Source organism: Callithrix jacchus, chromosome 9, assembly GCF_049354715.1.
Source record: "Callithrix jacchus isolate 240 chromosome 9, calJac240_pri, whole genome shotgun sequence".
In the NCBI taxonomy this organism is placed as follows: Eukaryota; Metazoa; Chordata; class Mammalia; order Primates; family Cebidae; genus Callithrix; species Callithrix jacchus.
Genome location: NC_133510.1, coordinates 78,047,983 through 78,067,327, shown reverse-complemented (window position 1 = coordinate 78,067,327; position 19,345 = coordinate 78,047,983). Strand labels below are relative to the sequence as shown.

The 19,345-nt window shown below is 36.4% G+C and overlaps 1 protein-coding gene across 1 annotated transcript in view; it reads right to left on the bottom strand.

The window, feature by feature from the left end:
* Positions 1-19,345, bottom strand: part of GLIPR1L2 (GLIPR1 like 2) — a 57,987-nt gene that overhangs the window by 4,833 nt on the left and 33,809 nt on the right. Inside the window, exon 4 of the mRNA XM_054238623.2 lies at positions 15,706-15,791. Within this exon, the coding sequence (XP_054094598.1) occupies positions 15,706-15,791 (86 nt within the window). The remainder of the gene's footprint in view (positions 1-15,705; positions 15,792-19,345) is intronic.

The following is a 19,345-nucleotide window of genomic DNA, read 5'->3' as shown; positions in this document are numbered from 1 at the left end:
ATCTCATGAGAACTCACTCATATCATGAGAATGGCATGAGAGAAACTGGTCCCATGATCCAATCACTTCCCACCAAGTCCCCCCACTTAACATGTGGAGATTACAATTCAAGATGATATTTTGGTCAGGACACAGAGCTAAATATTATGATGGTCAGATAACCAATCCTGAATTCCACTAGGAAGCAGAGTGGGAAGATAAATGAGTTCTTACACATAAATAACCCAATAGAAACAAAAGACTTTGTTTCAAAGAAGTAGAAGAGTTTTCCAATTTCAAAGAAATTGAAGTAGAACTGAAATTTGAAATTGAACTCAAATTCAAAGAAGTAGAAGAGTTTTCCAATTCCTCACACACTGTTAAATTAGTACCTTGATCTGTCTTGACATCTAACCATCACTTATAGTGTTCCCAGTAAAAAGAAAGAAAGAAAGAAAGAAAGAAACAAAAGACTTTGTCTTAAAATAATATTACTCTTAGGGAAAAATTTAGAACTCAATATTAAGGGACCTTGGAGATGAACTGACCTTTTGGATCTTTGAAGTTATTTTAGTCTTTTGCACTTGGTCTTACTTCATGTTCTATATAATGACTTTATTATACTTTAAGTTCTGTGGCACATGTGCAGAACATGCAGGTTTGTTACATAAATATACATGTGCCATGGTGGTTTGCTGCACCCATCAACTTGTCATCTAGGGTGACAATACATTAGATATTTCTCCTAATGCCTAGCTCCGCACCTCCCAATAGGCCCCAGTGTGTGATGTTCCCCTCCCTGTGTCCATGTGTTCTCATTGTTCAACTTGAGAACATGTGGTGTTTGGTTTTCTGTTCTTGTGATAGTTTGCTGAGAATGATGGATTCCAGCTTCATCCATGTCCCTGCAAATGACATAAACTCATTTTTTTTTATGGCTGCATAGTATTACATGGTGTATATGTGCCACATTTTCTTTATCCAGTCCATCAGTGATGGGCATTTGGGTTGGTTCCAAGTCTTTGCTATTGTGAACAGTACCACAATAAACATACATGTGCATATGTCTTTATAGTAGAACGATTTATAATTATTTGGGTATATACCAAGTAATGGGATTGCTGGGTCAAATGGTATTTCAAGTTCTAGATCATTGAGGTATCACCACACTGTCTTCCAGAATGGTTGAATTAACTTACACAACCACCAACAGTGTAAAAGCATTCTTATTTCTCCACATCCTATCCAGCATCTGTTGTTTCCTGACTTTTTAATGATCACCATTCTAACTGGTATAAGATGGTATCTCAATGTGGTTTTAATTTGCATTTCTCTAATTACCAGTGGTAATGAGCTTTTATCATGAATTTGTTTGCTTTTGCTTCTCTAGTTCCTTTATTTTTTTCCACACTCTATCACTCAGGCTGAAGTACAGTGGTGTACTCTCAGCTCACTGCAACCTCCGCCTCCTGAGTTCAAGCAATTCTTCTACCTCAGACTCCTGAGTAGCTGGGATTACAGGTGTGCACCACTATGCCTGGCCAAGTTTTTGTAGTTTTAGTAGAGATGGGGTTTCACTATGTTGGTAAGGCTGGTCTTGAACTCCTGACCTCATGATCTGCCTGCCTTGGCCTCAAATCCCAAAGTGTTGGGATTACAGGTGTGAGCCACCCTGCCTAGCTCACTTCTCTAGTTCTTTTAATTGTGATATTTGGGTGTTTATTTTAGATCTTTCCTGCTTTCTCTTGTGGGAATTTAGTGCTATAAAGTTTCCTCTACATACTGCTTTAAATGTGTCCCAGAGATTCTGGTAAGTTGTGTCTTTGTTCTCATTGGTTTCAAAGAACATCTTTATTTCTGTCTTAATTTTGTTATTTACCCAGTAGTGATTTGGGAGCAAGTCATTCAGTTTCCATGTAGTTGTGAGGTTTTTGAGTAAGTTTTTTCTTTCTTTCTTTCTTTTTTTTTTTTTAGAGAAGGAAAGAAAAAAAAAGGAGTGAAGGAGAGGAAGAAAAAAAGGGAGAGAGAATGGAAATATTGCTTTATTCTAAAAAATGGGTATTAATGGCCAATCAATTTCATTTAAACCTATGAGTAGGTGTGATGTGGTATTGACAAGAATGTATATTTTGTGTATTTAAAGTGGAGAGCTCTATAAATATTTATTAAGTTTACTTGTTCCAGATCTGAGTTCAAGTCCTGGATATCCTTATTAATTTTCTGTCTCATTGAGTCTAAGTCTCTATGTATCTGGGTGTTAGAATCGTTAGCTCTTATTGTTGCATTGATCCTTTTACCACTATGTCTTTTTTGCTTTGAAATCTATTTTATCAGATGCGAGAATTGCAACTCCTGCTTTTTATTTATTTATTTATTTTTGCTCTCCATTTGATTGGTAAATCTTTCTCCAGCCCTTTGTTTTGAGTCTTTGTGTATTCTTGCATGTGAAATGGGTCTGGATGTAGCATACAGTTGGGTTTTGGCTGTATCTTTTGATTGAGGGATTTAGTCGTTTTAAATTTAGGATTACTGCTATTTGATGTTAATTGGCTATTTTATCCATCTGTTGATATAAATTCTTTTTTATGTTGATGCTCTTCACTTTTTGGTATATTTTTAGAAAGGCTAATACTGGTTGTTCCTTTCTATGTGTAATGTTTCTTTCAGAGGCTCTTATAAAGCAGGCCTGGTGGTAATAAAATCTCTGAGTACTTGCTTGTTCATAAAAGATTTTATTTTTCCTTCAGTTATGAAGCTTAGTTTGGCTGGATATAAAATTCTGGGCTGAAAGTTGTGTTCTTTAAGGATGTTGAATATTGGCCCCCACTCTCTTCTGGCTTGTAGGGTTTCTGCTGAGAGATCTGCTGTAAGTCTGATAGGCTTCCCTTTGTGGGTAAACTGACCTTTCTCTCTGGTTGCCCTTAGTATTTTCTCCTTCGTTTCAACCCTGGTGAATCTAACAATTATGTGCTTTGGGGTTGCTCTTCTTGAGGAATATCTTTGTGGTGTTCTCTGTATTACCTGGGCTTGAATATTGTCCTGCTTTGCTAGGTTAGGAAAATTTTCCTGAATAATATTCTGAAGAATATTTTCCAGCTTGGATTCATTCTCTCCATCACATTCAGGTACACCTATCAAACGTAAATTTGGTCTTTTCACATAGTCCCACATTTCTTGGAGACTTTGCTCATTCCTTTTTATGCTTTTTTCTCTAATCTTGTCTTCTCGTTTTATTTCATTAAGTTGGTCTTCGACCTCTGATATCCTTTGTTTTGCTTGATCAATTCGAGTGTTTAAACCTGTGCATATTTCTCAGAGTACCCATATTGTATTCTTCTGTTCCATTAATTCACTTATATTCCTCTCTAAATTGTCTATTCTCATTAGGATTTTGTCAAACCGTTTTTCAAAGTTCTTAGTTTCTTTACATTGGGCTACAACATGTTCTTTTAAGTCACAGATGTTTCTTATTATCCAACTTCTGAAGCCTGATTCTGTTAATGGGATGTACTCGTTCTCCATCAAGCCTTGTTCCCTTGTTGATGAGGAACTGTGATCCTCTTTAGAGGGAGAGGCATTCTGATTTTGAATATTCTCAGCCTTTTTATGCTGGTTTCTTCCCATCATTGTAAATTTATCCAGCTGTCATCTTTGTAATTACCAACTTGCAAATTAGGTCTCTGAGTGGACGTCCAAGTTGTTAATTCCCAGGGCCGAAATATGAGCAATCCACTGCGCCAGCCAAAACAGTGGTGTTAAGACTGATGGTGCTTTTCTGCCCAGGAATCTCCAGTCTGGCTTCCTTCTTAAGTCTGTAATAGGCGACTCTGCCTTCCCAGAGCTCCAAATGTTGGTCAGAAGGGGAACCAGTCCCGTTTACTCTGCACCAAGATCTGCCACGCCAAGGTGCCGGCAAAACTGCTGCGCCAGCCACTAGAGTTGTGCTGGTGAATTGTGGGGCTCCTCCACTGGGAATCTTCTGCTCCGTAAGTGACAAAAATTTGTCTGAAAGTGTGGCGTCCTCTCGTTCTCTGCGCTTTCACTGGGAGCTGCAATCCCGAAATGTTAGTGATCAGCCATCTTGGATCGATCTCTTGAGTGAGTTTCTTAATCCTGAGTTCTAATTTGATTTCACTTTGGTCTGAAAGACTGTTTGTTACTATTTCTGTTCTTTTGCATTTGCTGCAGAGTACTTTACCTCCAATCATGTGGTTGATTTCAGAATAAGTGTGATGTGATGCTGAGAAGAATGTATATTCTGTTGATTTGGGGCAGAGAGTTCTGTAGATGTCTATCAGGTTTGCTTGGTCCAGATCTGAGTTCAAGTCCTGGATATCCTTGTTACTTTTCTGTCTCATTGATCTGTCTAATATTGACAGTGGGGTGTTAAAGTCTGCTGCTATTATTGTGCCAAAGTCTTAGTCTCTTCGTAGGTCTCTAAGAACTTGCTTTATGAATCTGGGTGCTTCTGAATTGGGTGCGTATATATTTAGGATAATTAGCTCTTCCTGTTGCATCAATCTCTTTACCATTATGTAATACCCTTCTTTGTCTCTTTTTGTTCTTTGTTGGTTTAAAGTCTATTTTATCAGAGACTAGGATTGCAACCCTGCTTTTTTTTTGCTTTCCATTTGCTTAATAAATATTCTTCCATTCTTTTATTTTCAGCCTATGTGTGTCTTTGCACATGAAATGTATTCTCCTGAATATAGCACACTGATGGGTCTTGACGTTTTATCCAATTTGCCAGTCTGTGTCTTTTAATTGGGGCATTTAGCCCATTTACATTTCAGGTTAATATTGTTGTATGTGAATTTGATCCTGTCATTATGATGCTAGCTAGATATTCTGCCTGTTAGTTGATGCAGTTTCTTCATAGCGTTGATGGTCTTTATAATTTGGTATGTTTTTGCTGTGGCTGGTACCAGTTGTTCCTTTCCACATTTAGTGCTTCCTTCAGCTCTTGTAACAGAGGTCTGGTGGTAACAAAATCTCTCAGCATTTGCTTATCTGTTTATGTTTACTTTGCTTATGAAGCTTAGTTTGGCTGGATATGAAATTCTGAGTTGAATATTCTTTTTTTTTTTTTTTGAGACGGAGTTTCACTCTTGTTACCCAGGCTGGAGTGCAATGGCACGATCTCAGCTCACTGCAACCTCTGCCTCCTGGGTTCAGGCAATTCTCCTGCCTCAGCCTCCTGAGTAGCTGGGATTACAGGTGCGTACCACCATGCCCAGCTAATTTTTGTATTTTGAGTAGAGACGGGGTTTCACCATGTTGACCAGGATGGTCTCGATCTCTTGACCTCGTGATCTACCCACCTTGGCCTCCCAAAGTGCTGGGATTACAGGCTTGAGCCACTGTGCCCGGTCAAAAATTCTTTTCTTTAAGAATGTTGAATATTGTCCCCCACTCTATTCTGGCTTGTCGGGTTTCTGCAGAGAGATCCACTGTTAGTCTGAGGAGCTTTCCTTTGTGGGTAACCTGACCTTTCTCTTTGGATGCCCTTAATATATTTTCCTTCATTTTAGCCTTGGTGAATCTGACAATTATGTATCTTGGGGTTGCCCTTCTCAAACCATATCTTTGTGGTGTTGTCTGTATTTTCTGAATTTGAATGTTGGTCTACCTTGCTAGGTTGGGGAAGTTCTCCTAAAAAATATTCTGAAAACTGTTTCCCAAGTTGGTTCCATTTTGCTTGTCTCTTTCAGGTACACCAGTCAAACACACATTTGGTCTTTTCACATAGTCCCATATTTCTTGGAGGCTTTGTATGTTTCTTTTCAGACTTTTCTCTTCAGTTGTATTTCCAAAGTAGCATTACTATCAAATCAATACAAAAATGTAAAGTCAGTTTTGTATTGTAGAGCTGAAACCAGGAAGTACAGTTTTATGAATTATTTTCTCTGTATAGCTTCAGGTTAGAGTTTGCCAATGACAGGAATGCAAATGAAATAGGATTTCTTGCATTTCTTAGTCATGACCTCCATATTTCTTATTTATTTTCTATCATTTTTGTTTCCTTTTGCTGTTTCAAGTGTAATCTTCACTTCTATAATGATTTAATTTTTTCCTAATGTTTCTACCAGTAATTTCATCTTCTTTTGTCTTGACAAATCTTCTGTGATCTTTATGTGTTTGCCTTTAAGTTTCTTTTTGTTTTTTCTGTCAATGAGACAGAATGAGGAGTCTCATTCTGTCATGTAGGCCAGAGTGCAGTGGCATGGTCTCAGCTCACTGCAACCTCTGCCTCCCAGGTTCAAGTGGTGCTCCTGCCTTGGCCTCCCAAGTAGTTGGGATTACAGGTGCATATCACCACACCTGGCTAAATTTTTGTATTTTTAGTAGAGAGGGAGTTTCACCATGTTTGCAAGGCTGGTCTCGAATCCCTGACCTCAGATGATCCACTCATCTTGGCCTCCCAAAGTGCTGGGATTACAGGCATGTGCCATTACATCAGGCATAAATTCTTGTTTTAAGCTACTTTATAAAGTTTTTATTGAAGATGGCATATCTGTTCTTGTTTTCTACATATCCTCTGACAGTAATATGGTAGTGAGCATTTTTCTCTTGCCATTTGTTTTTCTCTTTTTCTTAGAGGTTTTTTTTGGTATAGATCAGGTACTGGTTTTTCCTGATTATTTCTGTTACTTGTTTATGCTGTCTAACAAATTACTATAGACATAACAGCTTAAGGCAACATATATTTATTACAGGCTCTGTGGTTGGGAGTTTGGCTATGGTGTGACTGGGTCCTCTGCTTCAGAGTGTCATCAGCCTGAAATCAAAGTATTGACCAGAGTGTGCTGACTGAAGAAGATTCTGCTTCCAAGCTTGCTTAGGTTCTTGGCAGAATTCCCTATGGCTGCAGGACTGAGAACTCCAGTTTTTTGCTGGCTGTTGGCTAGTGTCCACCTTCTTCTCATAGAGCCTACCTACAATTCTCTGCCACATGGTTCTTTCCATAGACAGTTGACAAAAGGACTGCTTGCTTCTTTAAGGCCAGTTCAAGAAGCATAATGAATCTGCTAGCAAGATGAAGTCTTATATAATATAACATAACCACAAGGAGTGACATCCCATTATCATTGGCATATAATATAATGTAATCACAATAGTGACATCATACTATCTTTGTTGTATTTTAATGATCAGAAGCATGTCACAGGTCCCATTCACATTCCACAGGGAGGGAATTATATAAGAGCCTAAATACTAGAAGGTAAGGATCATTTGCGGTCACGTAGGGCTTTTTTGCCACATTATTCATTTTTGAACAAATCAATTTTTCAGCCAGGCATTTGCAGGCTGTTGTGTGGGAAAAGCCAGGTCAGTCTCTAAGTTAACTGGACTTTTTTCTAGTTCACTGGTAAATTTCTTTACGTCAAAAGATTGTATATGTGAGGTCATTTTTAGCCTGTATTTCTCCCTATCAGACAAAGATTGGTAGTTGCAAGGCTGTCAAAGTACAGAATTTTCTTTAGTCAGGATAGACTTCTTACTGCAAATACGTCATTTTGTAGGTGATTTCTCATTCTGTTTGCACATTAGTTTCATGGGGCTGCTAAAAATTTATGACAAAATAGATGGCTTAAAAAAACAAAAATTTATTCTCCCACAGTTCTAGAGGCCAGAATTCTGAAATCACCACATTGGCAAGGTCATGTAGCTTTTGAAGCCTCTAAAAGAGGATCCTCCCTTGTCTCTTCCCAGCTTCTGGTGGCTCCCAGCAAGACTTGGCCTTCCTTGGCTTGTAGCTGCATCACTTCAATCTTTGCCTCTATTCATGTGGCCTTCTCTCCTCCAAGTACATCCCTGTGTACCCTTTTCTCCTCTGATAAGAATACCAATAAGTGGATTTAGGACTCACCCAAATGCAGTACGACCTCATCTTAATTTACTAATTACATGTGTAAACACTCCCTTTCCAAATAAAATCACATTTTGATGTTTTGCTTAAATTTGTATTTTGGGGGTACATTATTCAATAACCCATTGCAGACTACATGTTCTACTTCTCATTGGTGGAAAACTGTTTAGGAGTTTCTGATTTTAGCCTATGCATTCCGTCCCTATTGTCTCAGAAATGTAATTGTTGAGTTTGTCCTTCAGGATTTACCACCTTCTTTAAAAATGTGCTCTATGGGCTTTGAGATCTGCAACTACTGTGGAGATAACTTCTCTGAATTTGACTGACAGCCTTTATATATACTTGGAAAGGGGTATAAATAACTCTGAATTTTAGTGAATATAGAGTTTACATTTATTTGTTATTTTTTTTAATAGTTTCAGAGTGCCTTACAAGGAGAACGGAGTAGAGTCAAATATTTTTCTATTTAAAAAATGATCTTCCAGTTCTATTTCTGTATAAGATGGCATAAGCATTCCAATGTTTTTCTCCCATTGAATAAAACTATAGTGCATGGATAGAATGCACAGGCAGCTTTTTGAGAACCCTGAAAAGTAAACATCTGTAAGAAGCTTGAGAAAGAACACTAGCACCAAAGTGCTGCTGAACTGGTGGTGAGTTCATCATTATTTCTTTCTCTGGTGTCTCTCAGCATGAACTCAATACTACCCCAACCTGGAAGGGAGCCCTTTGGTACAGGCAGAGAGATCTAGGTGAGTACTCTAGTTCTAGCTCAAGGAGTGGAAAATGGAACTCCGAATATTTGGAGAGAGTGGAGAAGTCACTTGATTATTTTTCTTTCTTGTTTTCTCCATTCTCTCATGTCCCAGCCTTCAGTTAATATGGTGGCAGTTATGGCGACAGTGACTATGGCCAGCAAAAGGAACTTACAGAGCAAAAGCTCTGAGGAGAGGAATTTTCTTCTCCATTTGATTAATCTGTGGCTTCAAGAGGGCAAGGCCAAACTCCCTTGTTTTCTGTTTTCTATCTCCATCCTCCTGCTGCTTAGGTCCTGAACATCGCTCAATCATGGAAATGGGTGTTTTTGACTAGAGCACAGAAAAGGAGAGATCTAGGGAACTGGAAGGCACCAGATAGATAGAAGAGAGGGACAAGCTCAGAAAAGGATAGAGAGAGACTCCACAAAGCACTTGATGAATTTCTGAACTTAAGCAGGTAAGCCAGGCATGGGTCTGATACTAATTAACACATCAATGACCTTGAGAACTGAGCTAATCAGTAAAACTTTCCCTATGTCCCAAAGTAACCAGTAGGCTGTGTTCTTGTGGGATTGATCTAAATAGTTCCACAGGACTTTGAAAACTTTGAAACTACGGCCCGCAGAAGGCAGATTAGAAATTATGGTCCAAGTCTTACCAAGACAAATACCTTCTAAAGCAAAAATTCAACTTTCTCCATAAAATTTAAACAAGATCCAATGTCTCATCATGAAATATTCAAAATTCCAGGATGCAATCCAACCACAAAAATCTCAACTGAAATGAGAAAAGGCAAGTAATAACCACCAGTGACAAGAGAAAACAGATATCAGAGTTGTCAAAGACTTTAAATAAAAGTTAAGATGAAAAGTATCAGCCAAGAAACAGAAGATATAACGAAGAACTAAATAGAAATTTTAGAACTGAAAAATAAAAAATAACTGAAAGAACTTAATAGTAAACTAGAGATGACAGAGCAGCGAGTCTATGAACTTGAAGGTAAATCAACAGAAATGATCCAATATGAGAAAGAAAAAAAAAGATTTTAAAAAATTAAAAGAGCCTCAGGGAACCCATGGGATAGCAAAAGAAAAACCCTAACTTTCATGTCATCAGAAGGAAAATGAGTGTAGTGCTGAAAAAAAATTTGAAGAGATAATGGGTGAAAACGTCCCAAGATTGGAAAAAGATAAAAACCTACACATTCAAGAAGTTGAGCATTTCAGAAGAAATCTATGATCAGAAACATAATAATCAAACTGCTGTAAATTAAAGACAAAACCCCCAAATCTTAAAAGTAGCCAGAGGAAAATACCATACCTATAAAGAAACAAATAATTAAATGACTGGATTTCTCATCAGAAACCACTGAGGCCAGAAAGAGGTGGCACAATGTTTTTGAAGTGCTAAAATGAAACAACAACAACAAAACTCTCAAGAATTGTATATGCAGCAAGAATAAAGAAGAAATAAACACATTTTTAAATGAAGAAATTCTAAGGGAATTTTTAGCCAGCAGACTTAGTCTAAAAAGATTGCTAAAGTAAATTCTTCATACAGGAAGTAAATTATACCAGAAAAAATATAGGAATAATAGGAATGAGGGAAGAGCCTATTAAAGCTGTTTTTTCTCTTGAGTTCTTTAAAATATGCTTGAGAGTTGAAAATAAAAGTATATCATTGATGGTGTGTTCAAAGAATGTAGATAAAATATGTAAGACAACTACAGGATATATGTGATAGGATCCCAATGGTGGTAAAGACTATGAAAAATTAAGTACGCATGTTGTTATCCCTACAGCAACCATTAAAAAAATTTATAGAGATACATGAAAATCACAATAGACAAATCAAATGGCATATGAAAAATAGTTCGAATAACCTGAAAGAAGGAATAGAAAGCGAAAGAGTAAAAACAAGAACCGGGGGGAAAAAACAGAAAACAAGTAACAAAATGGTAGACCTAAATTCAGACATATCAATAACAATATTAAGTGTAAGTGGGATGAATACGAATACAGCAATTAAAAGAGATTGTCAGAATGGATTAAAAAATCTGACCCAATTATATACTGTTTATAAGAAACTCACTTGAAATTTAATAATATAGATAGTTTAAATATCAGTATTAGAATAGATACTATAGCAAAGAAAATTATAAGGGATAAAGAGAGACATTACATATTGATAAAATGGTGAGTTCACCTCGAAAGCATAATAATTATAATTGTATGTGCACTTAACAGAGCTTCAGCGTACACAAAGGAAACCTGACAGAGCTGAGAGAAGAAATGTAAAAATCTACATACAATTACAGTTATAGACCTCACTATTCCTCTCTCAAAAGTTGACAGAACAATTAGACAGAAAATTATCAAGAATATAGAAGGACTCAACAATACCATCAACCAAAAGAATCAAACTTACATTTACAGAACACTGCACTCAACAATAGCAGAATCACATTTTTTTTTTTTCAAACAGCCATAGAACATATACTGAGGTAGCATATGTCTCAGGCCAAAAAATAAACCTTAACAAATTTTTTAAATACACTGAAATCTATATATTGTATTATCTGAACACAAAGACATGAAATTAGAAATTAATAACAGACACATTTTAAAATATCACTTATAACAAAATCAAAAATAAGAAATATGAAGGAATAATGCTAACAAAACATTTACAGAATCTATATTCTGAAAACTACTAAACATTGATAAAAGTATGCCCCCCCAAATTAAAAACAAACTGTATTTATGGATTGGAATACTCAATATTGTCAATGTTCACTATCCCCCTGCCAATTGATCTATAGGTTTTATGTAATTTCTATCAAAATCCCAGGAAAGTGTTGTGTAAAGACACAGATGTCCTTCTCTCTTCTCCTTGTCTTTCTCCCACTGCTTCTCTCCACTCTCTTGCAGTATTTCTCATTGTTTCCCTGCCCCAGAATTTCATCCTTAGATGAAGCACAACCCAGGTGAGTGCTTCCTTTTTTATGTTTTTAGCTTCATCTATACACTAACAATTCTCAATATACCCCTGATCTGTAGCTTGAGTAGTGTTCTCTACTGAGATCTTAAACAGGTATCTAAAGCTAATAATGATCAAAACTGAACCCATCATCTATTTTCTGTAGCTTCTCCTCTTCATATAACTCATATTTTGATTGTACCATTAGTCACCCAAATGCCAATTCTGGCATTTTCTTTTCTCCTTACTTTCTTTCTTTTCTTTTCTCTTTCTTTTTTTCTTTCTCTCTTTCTTTCTCTCTCCCTCTCTCCCCCTCTTTCCTTCCTTCCTTCCTTCCTTCCTTCCTTCCTTCCTTCCTTCCTTCCTTCCCTTCTTTCTTTCTCTCTCTCTCCTCTCTCCTCTCTCTCTCTATTTCTTTCTTTCTGGGAGTCTTACCCTGTCACCTGGGTTGGAGTACAGTGGCACAATCTTGGCTCACTACAACTTCTGCCTCCTGGGTTCAAGTGATTCTCCTGCCTTAGCCTCCCGAATAGCTGGGACTACAGGCATGCACCACCATACCTGGCTAATTTTTGTTCTTTGAGTAGAGATGGAGTTTCACCATGTTGGTAAGGTTGGTCTCAAACTCCTGACCTCAGGTGATCCACCAGCCTCAGCCTCCCAAAGTGCTGGGATTATAGGCGAGAACCACAGTGCCCAGTCCTGGCATTTATCTTACGCTCTCTCTTTCTCTCATCACCAGATCAGTCTCCAAGATTTGCTAATTTGGGTCTATAAGTGTTAATCAAATTGGTCCTGCGTCTATTTCTCTTACAAAAACTCTAATATGAACTTCTTTTCTCCTCTGTGCTATAACAAAAGCCTCCAGAGTGATTTACTTTCCTAAGATTTTATAACCTTTTTAAGAAATTTTAAAAAATTTGAAATAATTCCTAATTACAAAAAAGTTTCAATACAGTACAAATAACTTTTGTTTTGAACCATTTGAATATAAGTTGTCAACCTGATGTCAATCATCCCAGAGTATTTATTGTGCATGTGCTACAAACAAAGACAATCTTCTACATAATCATAATATAATCATCAAAACCGAGAAATTAAGTGACATCACTACCATCTAATCTACATATCCCATTAAATGTTTGCCAATTCTAACAACAGTGCCCTTTATAGCAAAAATAAGTCTTGTGCAGAACCATGTATTGCATTTAGTATTCATGCTTTTAATTCTTTCTTTGACCTTCATTTTTGAAAATAAAGTCAGTTATTTTGTAAACAAATCTTAAATTTTTGAAGCAAATCTACAAGTTGGACTTATTTGATGCTTCCTTGTGATTGGATTAGGTTATGCATCTTTCATAGAAATGCCACAGAAGTGATGCTATGCTCTTCTTATTGCTCCTCTCAAGTAGTGTATGATTTCCCCATTACTAAAGATGTTCACTTTGATCATCTTATTAAAGTGGTACTTGCCAGGCTCCTCCCCTGTGAAGTTACACTTTTCCCCTTAGTAATTAAATATTTTTACAGAAAGCTATTTTGTTACTAGGAAAACAACATTGTTTCTCATCTTCAACATCTCATCTAAACTTTAAATTAATTTACATATCGATTTATATCAGTATGAATTAAAATTTTGTTTTATTCAATGGGTTGCAATTGATTACTATTATATTTTTATATAGCAGTTAAAACTGTCCCAGATTTGACACTTTAATATGCATCTCTGTCCTTTTTGTTACATGTTTCCATCATTCTTTGAACACTTCTGCTTACTTTAAAGATGTTCTGAATTCATCTTGTACTTTCCCTACCCTATCCCTGGAATCAGGCTTTTTCTCCAATGACCCCTGATTCCTTTGCTTGAATATTAGAATTTGGAAGTCAAGATCTAGGTGCTAGGTATGCTCAATGCTTTGGGGGTCACTTTCTACAAAGCCCTTTCAGAGCTAGGAAATATATGTATGTATGTATGTATGTATGTATGTATGTAGATGCATATATATATACACACGCACATACATATTTTATATATATTTATTTATTAAAATTCTAAATTTCTAATGCTTCTAATTCTAATTCACCACCAAAAGATTCATGTCCTTTTTTTTCCTTTATGTATTCATACTCCATTTCTGACAGTGGGAAAACTAGCCCCCATTATCCATAATTAATTTAGTTTTTTTAATCAATCCTCCAGTATGCTTCCAATCTCCCATCGTCTTTAGCCCTTCCCACACATAGGTGTCCTCCTCACTCTGCTTAGACTTAGACACTCAGATTTAGCAAATAAAAATAAAGGATGCTGGGTTACATTTGAATCTCAGGAAGCAGTAATTATTTTCTTAGTATAAGTCTGTCCAATGCAATATTTGGAATATATTCATGCTGAATAATTGTCTTGTATTAATCTGGCAGCTTAGGAGCTGGCCCTGCACTTGAACACTCTCCCACCCTGCTCAGACTTTGAAACCCAGCTCTGGGTTTCTGCATATGTGGATTGATTCCTTACTCTACTAGGGCCCTGACCTTACCCAAGTTATCTTCCCCACAGTAAAACTTTCCTCACCTAATTTGCATTCTGACACCTATGTGTGATTTCCCCTAAGCATGGATGCCCCCTTTACTGGCTTAGGTTCTGAAATCTCTTCTCAGCCAAACCAACATGGACTATTCTCCTTATTCTGCATGGCCTCCAACAACCACTGCCAGACCATCCCTCCAGGGATGCCTCCCTTACTGGCTTAGACTCTCCCTTCCATCCCATGTTGATGCTCTCCTCGCCTTGCTTGGGCACAGATGCCACATGCTGAGTCACCCCTGCATGGGTATCTTATTCTCCGGCTCTGATACCCCAAGCCAGACCTCATGTATGGATAGTTACTTGTTTCTGTGAGGGTTCTGACTTCCCACACTTGGTCGCACTTCTATGTGGACAGCATCATCACCGTGCTTAGGTTTCCTTCCCATGCCCACTGCATCTTCTGTGGATCTTTCGTTATCCTGTTTAGGCTCTGAAATATCACATCTGGCTGCCCCTCTGTGTAGATGACTACCTTCTCCTGACCTGCCCAGTGACTTCAGGATTGAATTTTTCAGAAAAAGAAAGACAAGGAAAAGAGGAAGAGCAAGACTTTGCATCTTGATTCAAGTGAAGCAAAAGAAGAAATGTGAAGGTGGATTCATCCCTGCAGTGGTGTTTTACTATAAGTAAAACTGTCCACTAGTTTTTGTTCTTTTTTCTTTAGCACAAACATTTAATATATTGAGGAGGCTGAGGTAGAAGGATCACTTGACGCCAGGAGTTCAAGACCAGCCTGGGCAACATAGCAAGATCCTATCTCTGCAAAAATTAAAACAAATTAGCTGGGCATGGTGGCACATGCCTGTAGTCTTAGCCACTTGGGGGGCTGATGCAGGAGATCACTTGAGCCCAGGAATTCAAGCTTACAGTGAGCTATAACCATGCCACTGCACTCCAGCCAAGGTAACAGAGCAAAACCCTGTCTCTTTTTTTGTTTGTTTTTAAAACCTGTAATATGCTATTTACTTATTATCCAAATTTATCTCCTACCACATTCCTCTCATCATTGTATATTTCAGCTATAGTTATACTTTTGGAATATATTCTCTCATGTTTAGAAAAACTAAAAGAAAAATGTAATGAAACCATATTTTCTACTTTTCACTTTCTAAATATTTGGAGGAGATTTCAGCTTTTTGGAGGAAAAACATAAAGAAAATGGTGTTAAATATGTGCTACTTCATAAATATTTTGGAACACATACTATCCTTTAAAGCAGTTATTATCAAACAGGCTGCTGTTTGGGAATAAATTGTGAAGCTTTTTCAGGGCATAACTGTTGTTCTCATTTCTTCTTTCTGACACTTTGGTGTGTCCTCAGGGGAAGGAATAGGGTTAAGATAGACAAGGCTCTGCAGCTTAGAAAAATATAAAGATGATACTGTGTCAACCATCCTTTGATAACATAACAGTAGCATTCTGATCAAAGGAATGATATTAACATAACAATAGAAATTACTGTTTAATCACTTATTTTTCTTGTCCAATACATTATGTGTTCTTTTAATGTTTAAGTTATTTTTTTTTAATCTTACTGCATAGAAAATCTGTGCATTTGTCACGTCTGCCACATCGAGTGCAAAATGTTCCTGGTTCATAAGGTCTTCTCGTCAGCGTTCCCCTACGAACAAAAAAGCAGAAAATATTTAGTTAGAAAAAGCTTTAACTTTTTACATGTAATTTAAATAATATAGTTACTAATTTTTAATTAGGTTAAAAGGTGAGTTAAGAAAATGGACTTAAGGAAATAATTTTAATTAGATATTCAATGTTTCCCTTTTGTTCTCCCCCAGAAAACAGTCTTTTCTGAAACAAATTCCCATGTCCTTGAAACAAAGTATTATAATTAAATGTAAAGTTCCTTTTATTTTAGTTTATAGCAAAATGTATCTTTTAAAAATGAATAATGTAGGCTGGGTGTGGTAACTCCCCTGCCTGTAATACTGGTGCTTTGGAATGCCGAGGTGGGAGAATCTGAGACCAGGAGACCAGCCCGGTTAACATAGCAAGATCTTGTCTCTTCAAAAATATTTTTTAAAGAATTAGCCGGGCATGGTGCGTGCTTGTAGTCCCAGCTACTCAGGACACTGAGGAAGGAGGATCACTTGAGTCCAGGAGTCTGAGGCTGCAGTGAGCTATAACTGTGCCACTGCACTCTAGCCTGGGCAACAGAGCAAGGCTCTGTCTCTAAAATAAATAAATAAAAATTAAAAATTGATAATACAGAATGTTTTATAATTAATTGCTTTCTGGTTGGCACAAATGCATAAAAAGTTTTGTGGAAATAATATATTAAGTATCTGTAGAGTTTACAAAATTCTGAAATGCCTATGTCCCAAAGACTCATCTGCATGAATTATTTTGGTGGTCTATATATAAAAACACGTAAATTTATAAAGAAGCAAATAAATATAAATGGAAGTTTACAAAGTTGATTTAATCCATTGTACAAAACTAAAGAGAGAAGTAAAAAATAACTACATCAATTGCCTAGAGCTAAGTGAGAAAAAAGGCCCCAAACTACTTATAAGTTGGGAAATTTATATAAATGATCTAGGATAAGAAACATAGAGAAAACAAGCAGAGAAAAGATACTTTTGAATGGGGGCAGGGTCATTAATCCAGGTAATTTATTCAGGATTGCCTATTTGCCTGTTATATAATTGAGAGCTATAAAAATAAACATTATTTATTTAAGTCCTTGGTTAGGCCTTATTAGGTTTTCTAGAAGAATGGCCAAGCCTAAGAAATATATATTAAAAAATCTGAGTATCACATTTCTCAGATATGTCTTATTTAATCAGAGAGTTTGGGTGATATCTAAGGCATCTGATATCCTTGAATTGTAAGCATTCAAGTCAACCAGGAATGCTGATAACAGTGATATTTTGAGAAAGCTTATCTATGCATGACATAAACCTCAAAACTTGTGAAAAAAACTTGATATTATTATTTCTACAGTAAAACAAAATATCATTTGACAAAAATGAATTGCATTTTAAGTCAACGATTAAACATCAAACCGGGGAAATATTTGTGAATTACTTTACTTAAATGTAATGTGCAATGTCTATGGCACACTTACAACAAAATGATACGTAATTAAATGAAAGGTCCTGTAGTCAATTCAGATCCAACATGCCTAAAAATAAAAAAGTCCCTTTCCCTCAACACTGTATCTTTTCCTAGCTCAGTTAATAAAATTACCTATCAATTAAGCTTAAATTCTTATGGTCATCTTTTCTAATATTTGAATTCTAGAGTAATCTAATATTGTTTTGTTCTACTTTTTAAAATTGTACTTAAAATGCGTGTTTTTGTTTTTAAAAATAAAAATAAGGACTAGCAAATAATTATGTGTTTCAGTTTTAAAAATATTGTTTCAGTTTTTTTCCAATACATTATAAACCATTAATGTAAAATGGAAGAATAAAACAGACTTGGTCATGCATACAGAAAATAACAAGTCAAAGCAACAGATACTTTTATGCAGATATCTTTATAGATTAGGAACATTTTCTTCTCTTTATTATTTATCTTTCCTTGGCTCTTCTCTATTCTTTAGAAATACCAATTTGTATATTTATATGCCATACGTATTCACATATAAATCTACAATTTTTTCACATATATTTTGGCATCTATCTTCACCTCTGTGTTTCTGAGAAAAATTTGCAAGGTTGCTTTGACTTGTTATTTTCTGTACGCATGACCAACTCTGTTTTATTCTTCCATTTTACATTAATTTCCTGTATGTATTTTAACAAATTACCACAAATTGGGTGGCTAAAACAACATAAATGTATTATCTCACTGTTCTGGAGGCCTGAAGTCGAAAATCAAGGTGTTGGCAGGGCTGTGCTACCTCCAAATCTTCTAAGAATATATTCCTTGATTTTTCCATCTTCTGGTGGCCTTAGCTCCTTGGCTTGTGGATGTATCACTCTAGTTGCTTCAGCTGTGGTCACACTGCCTCCTCCTCTTCTGTGTGTCTAGTGCTGAATCCTCCTCTCTTCTCTTACATGCATACAGGTGATTGCATTTATCCCTTTCAAATAATCCAGGATAAACTCCTTCTCTCAAGATCCTTATCTTAATCACATCATTGCCATATTAGGTAATATTCACCCTTTTACCCTTTAAGTAATATTGACAGGTTCTGGAAATTAGAGGCTAAACATAACTTTGGAGGGGGGCACCGTTCACTCTACTATATGTTCTAATCTTCAATTTGGTTCTTTTACTTTCATTTCTACCCAGTATTTTATAATACTGTAATAAATTGATTTTTTTTTTTACCAACTACCCTTAAGAGAGATAATGTGATTGCCTATTTTGGGTACATGATCAAGTAAGAATTGGACTGAGTTGACGGATATATATTCCAGTCTAGATCCTTTAAGGTAGACTTGCCAATATTTGTATCAAAGGAAAAATGGTTAACAGAAATTTCAAGGCAAAGAAGCCTATGTTATGGAAGAGTGGTAAAAATAAAAAGGATAATTTCAGCAACTAGTAGTTTTGTCTTATCATTGTAGTCATTGGTGACCCCTCACTATTCTTATTAAGATCACCGAATACCTTCATCTCATCTAATGAAACTGTCAATTCTTCTTCCTCAACTTCTCATTTCTCTCAGCAACATATCATATAGTTAACCACTTTGGGCTTCTTAGCTCACGTTCTTCGCTTGACTTCCAAGTACCTTACCAGTTGGTTTTTTGTTTCCCTCATACCTCATTAGCCTCTCCTCATTCTCCTTTACTAGCTCTTTTGCCTTAGGTTGAAATAGTGTAGTGCCCCAGGACTTAGATCTTAAATTAAGTCTACATATTTGCTCCCCTATGCAGTGACCTCATTCACTGTGACTTGTACTTCAGGACCTTTAGACCAGAAGTTTCCTCTCCATAGAAAACAACTACATACTTTCATATAGCTATCTGCTTCTCATGATGCATCACCTTTCCTACATCTACTTTTTTACCTAATATACCAAAATAGAAAACATATTTTTTGATCTTCTCTAAGTTAATGACATCACCATCCACCCAGTTTTTTAGAGTAAAGACATAGGCATAGTGTTGCTTGATTATTTTCTTCAATTTATTGCTAAAGTCAAGCCAATCGGCTTGTATTATTAGTTCCATCTTCATAATATACCCAGAAACTGACCTT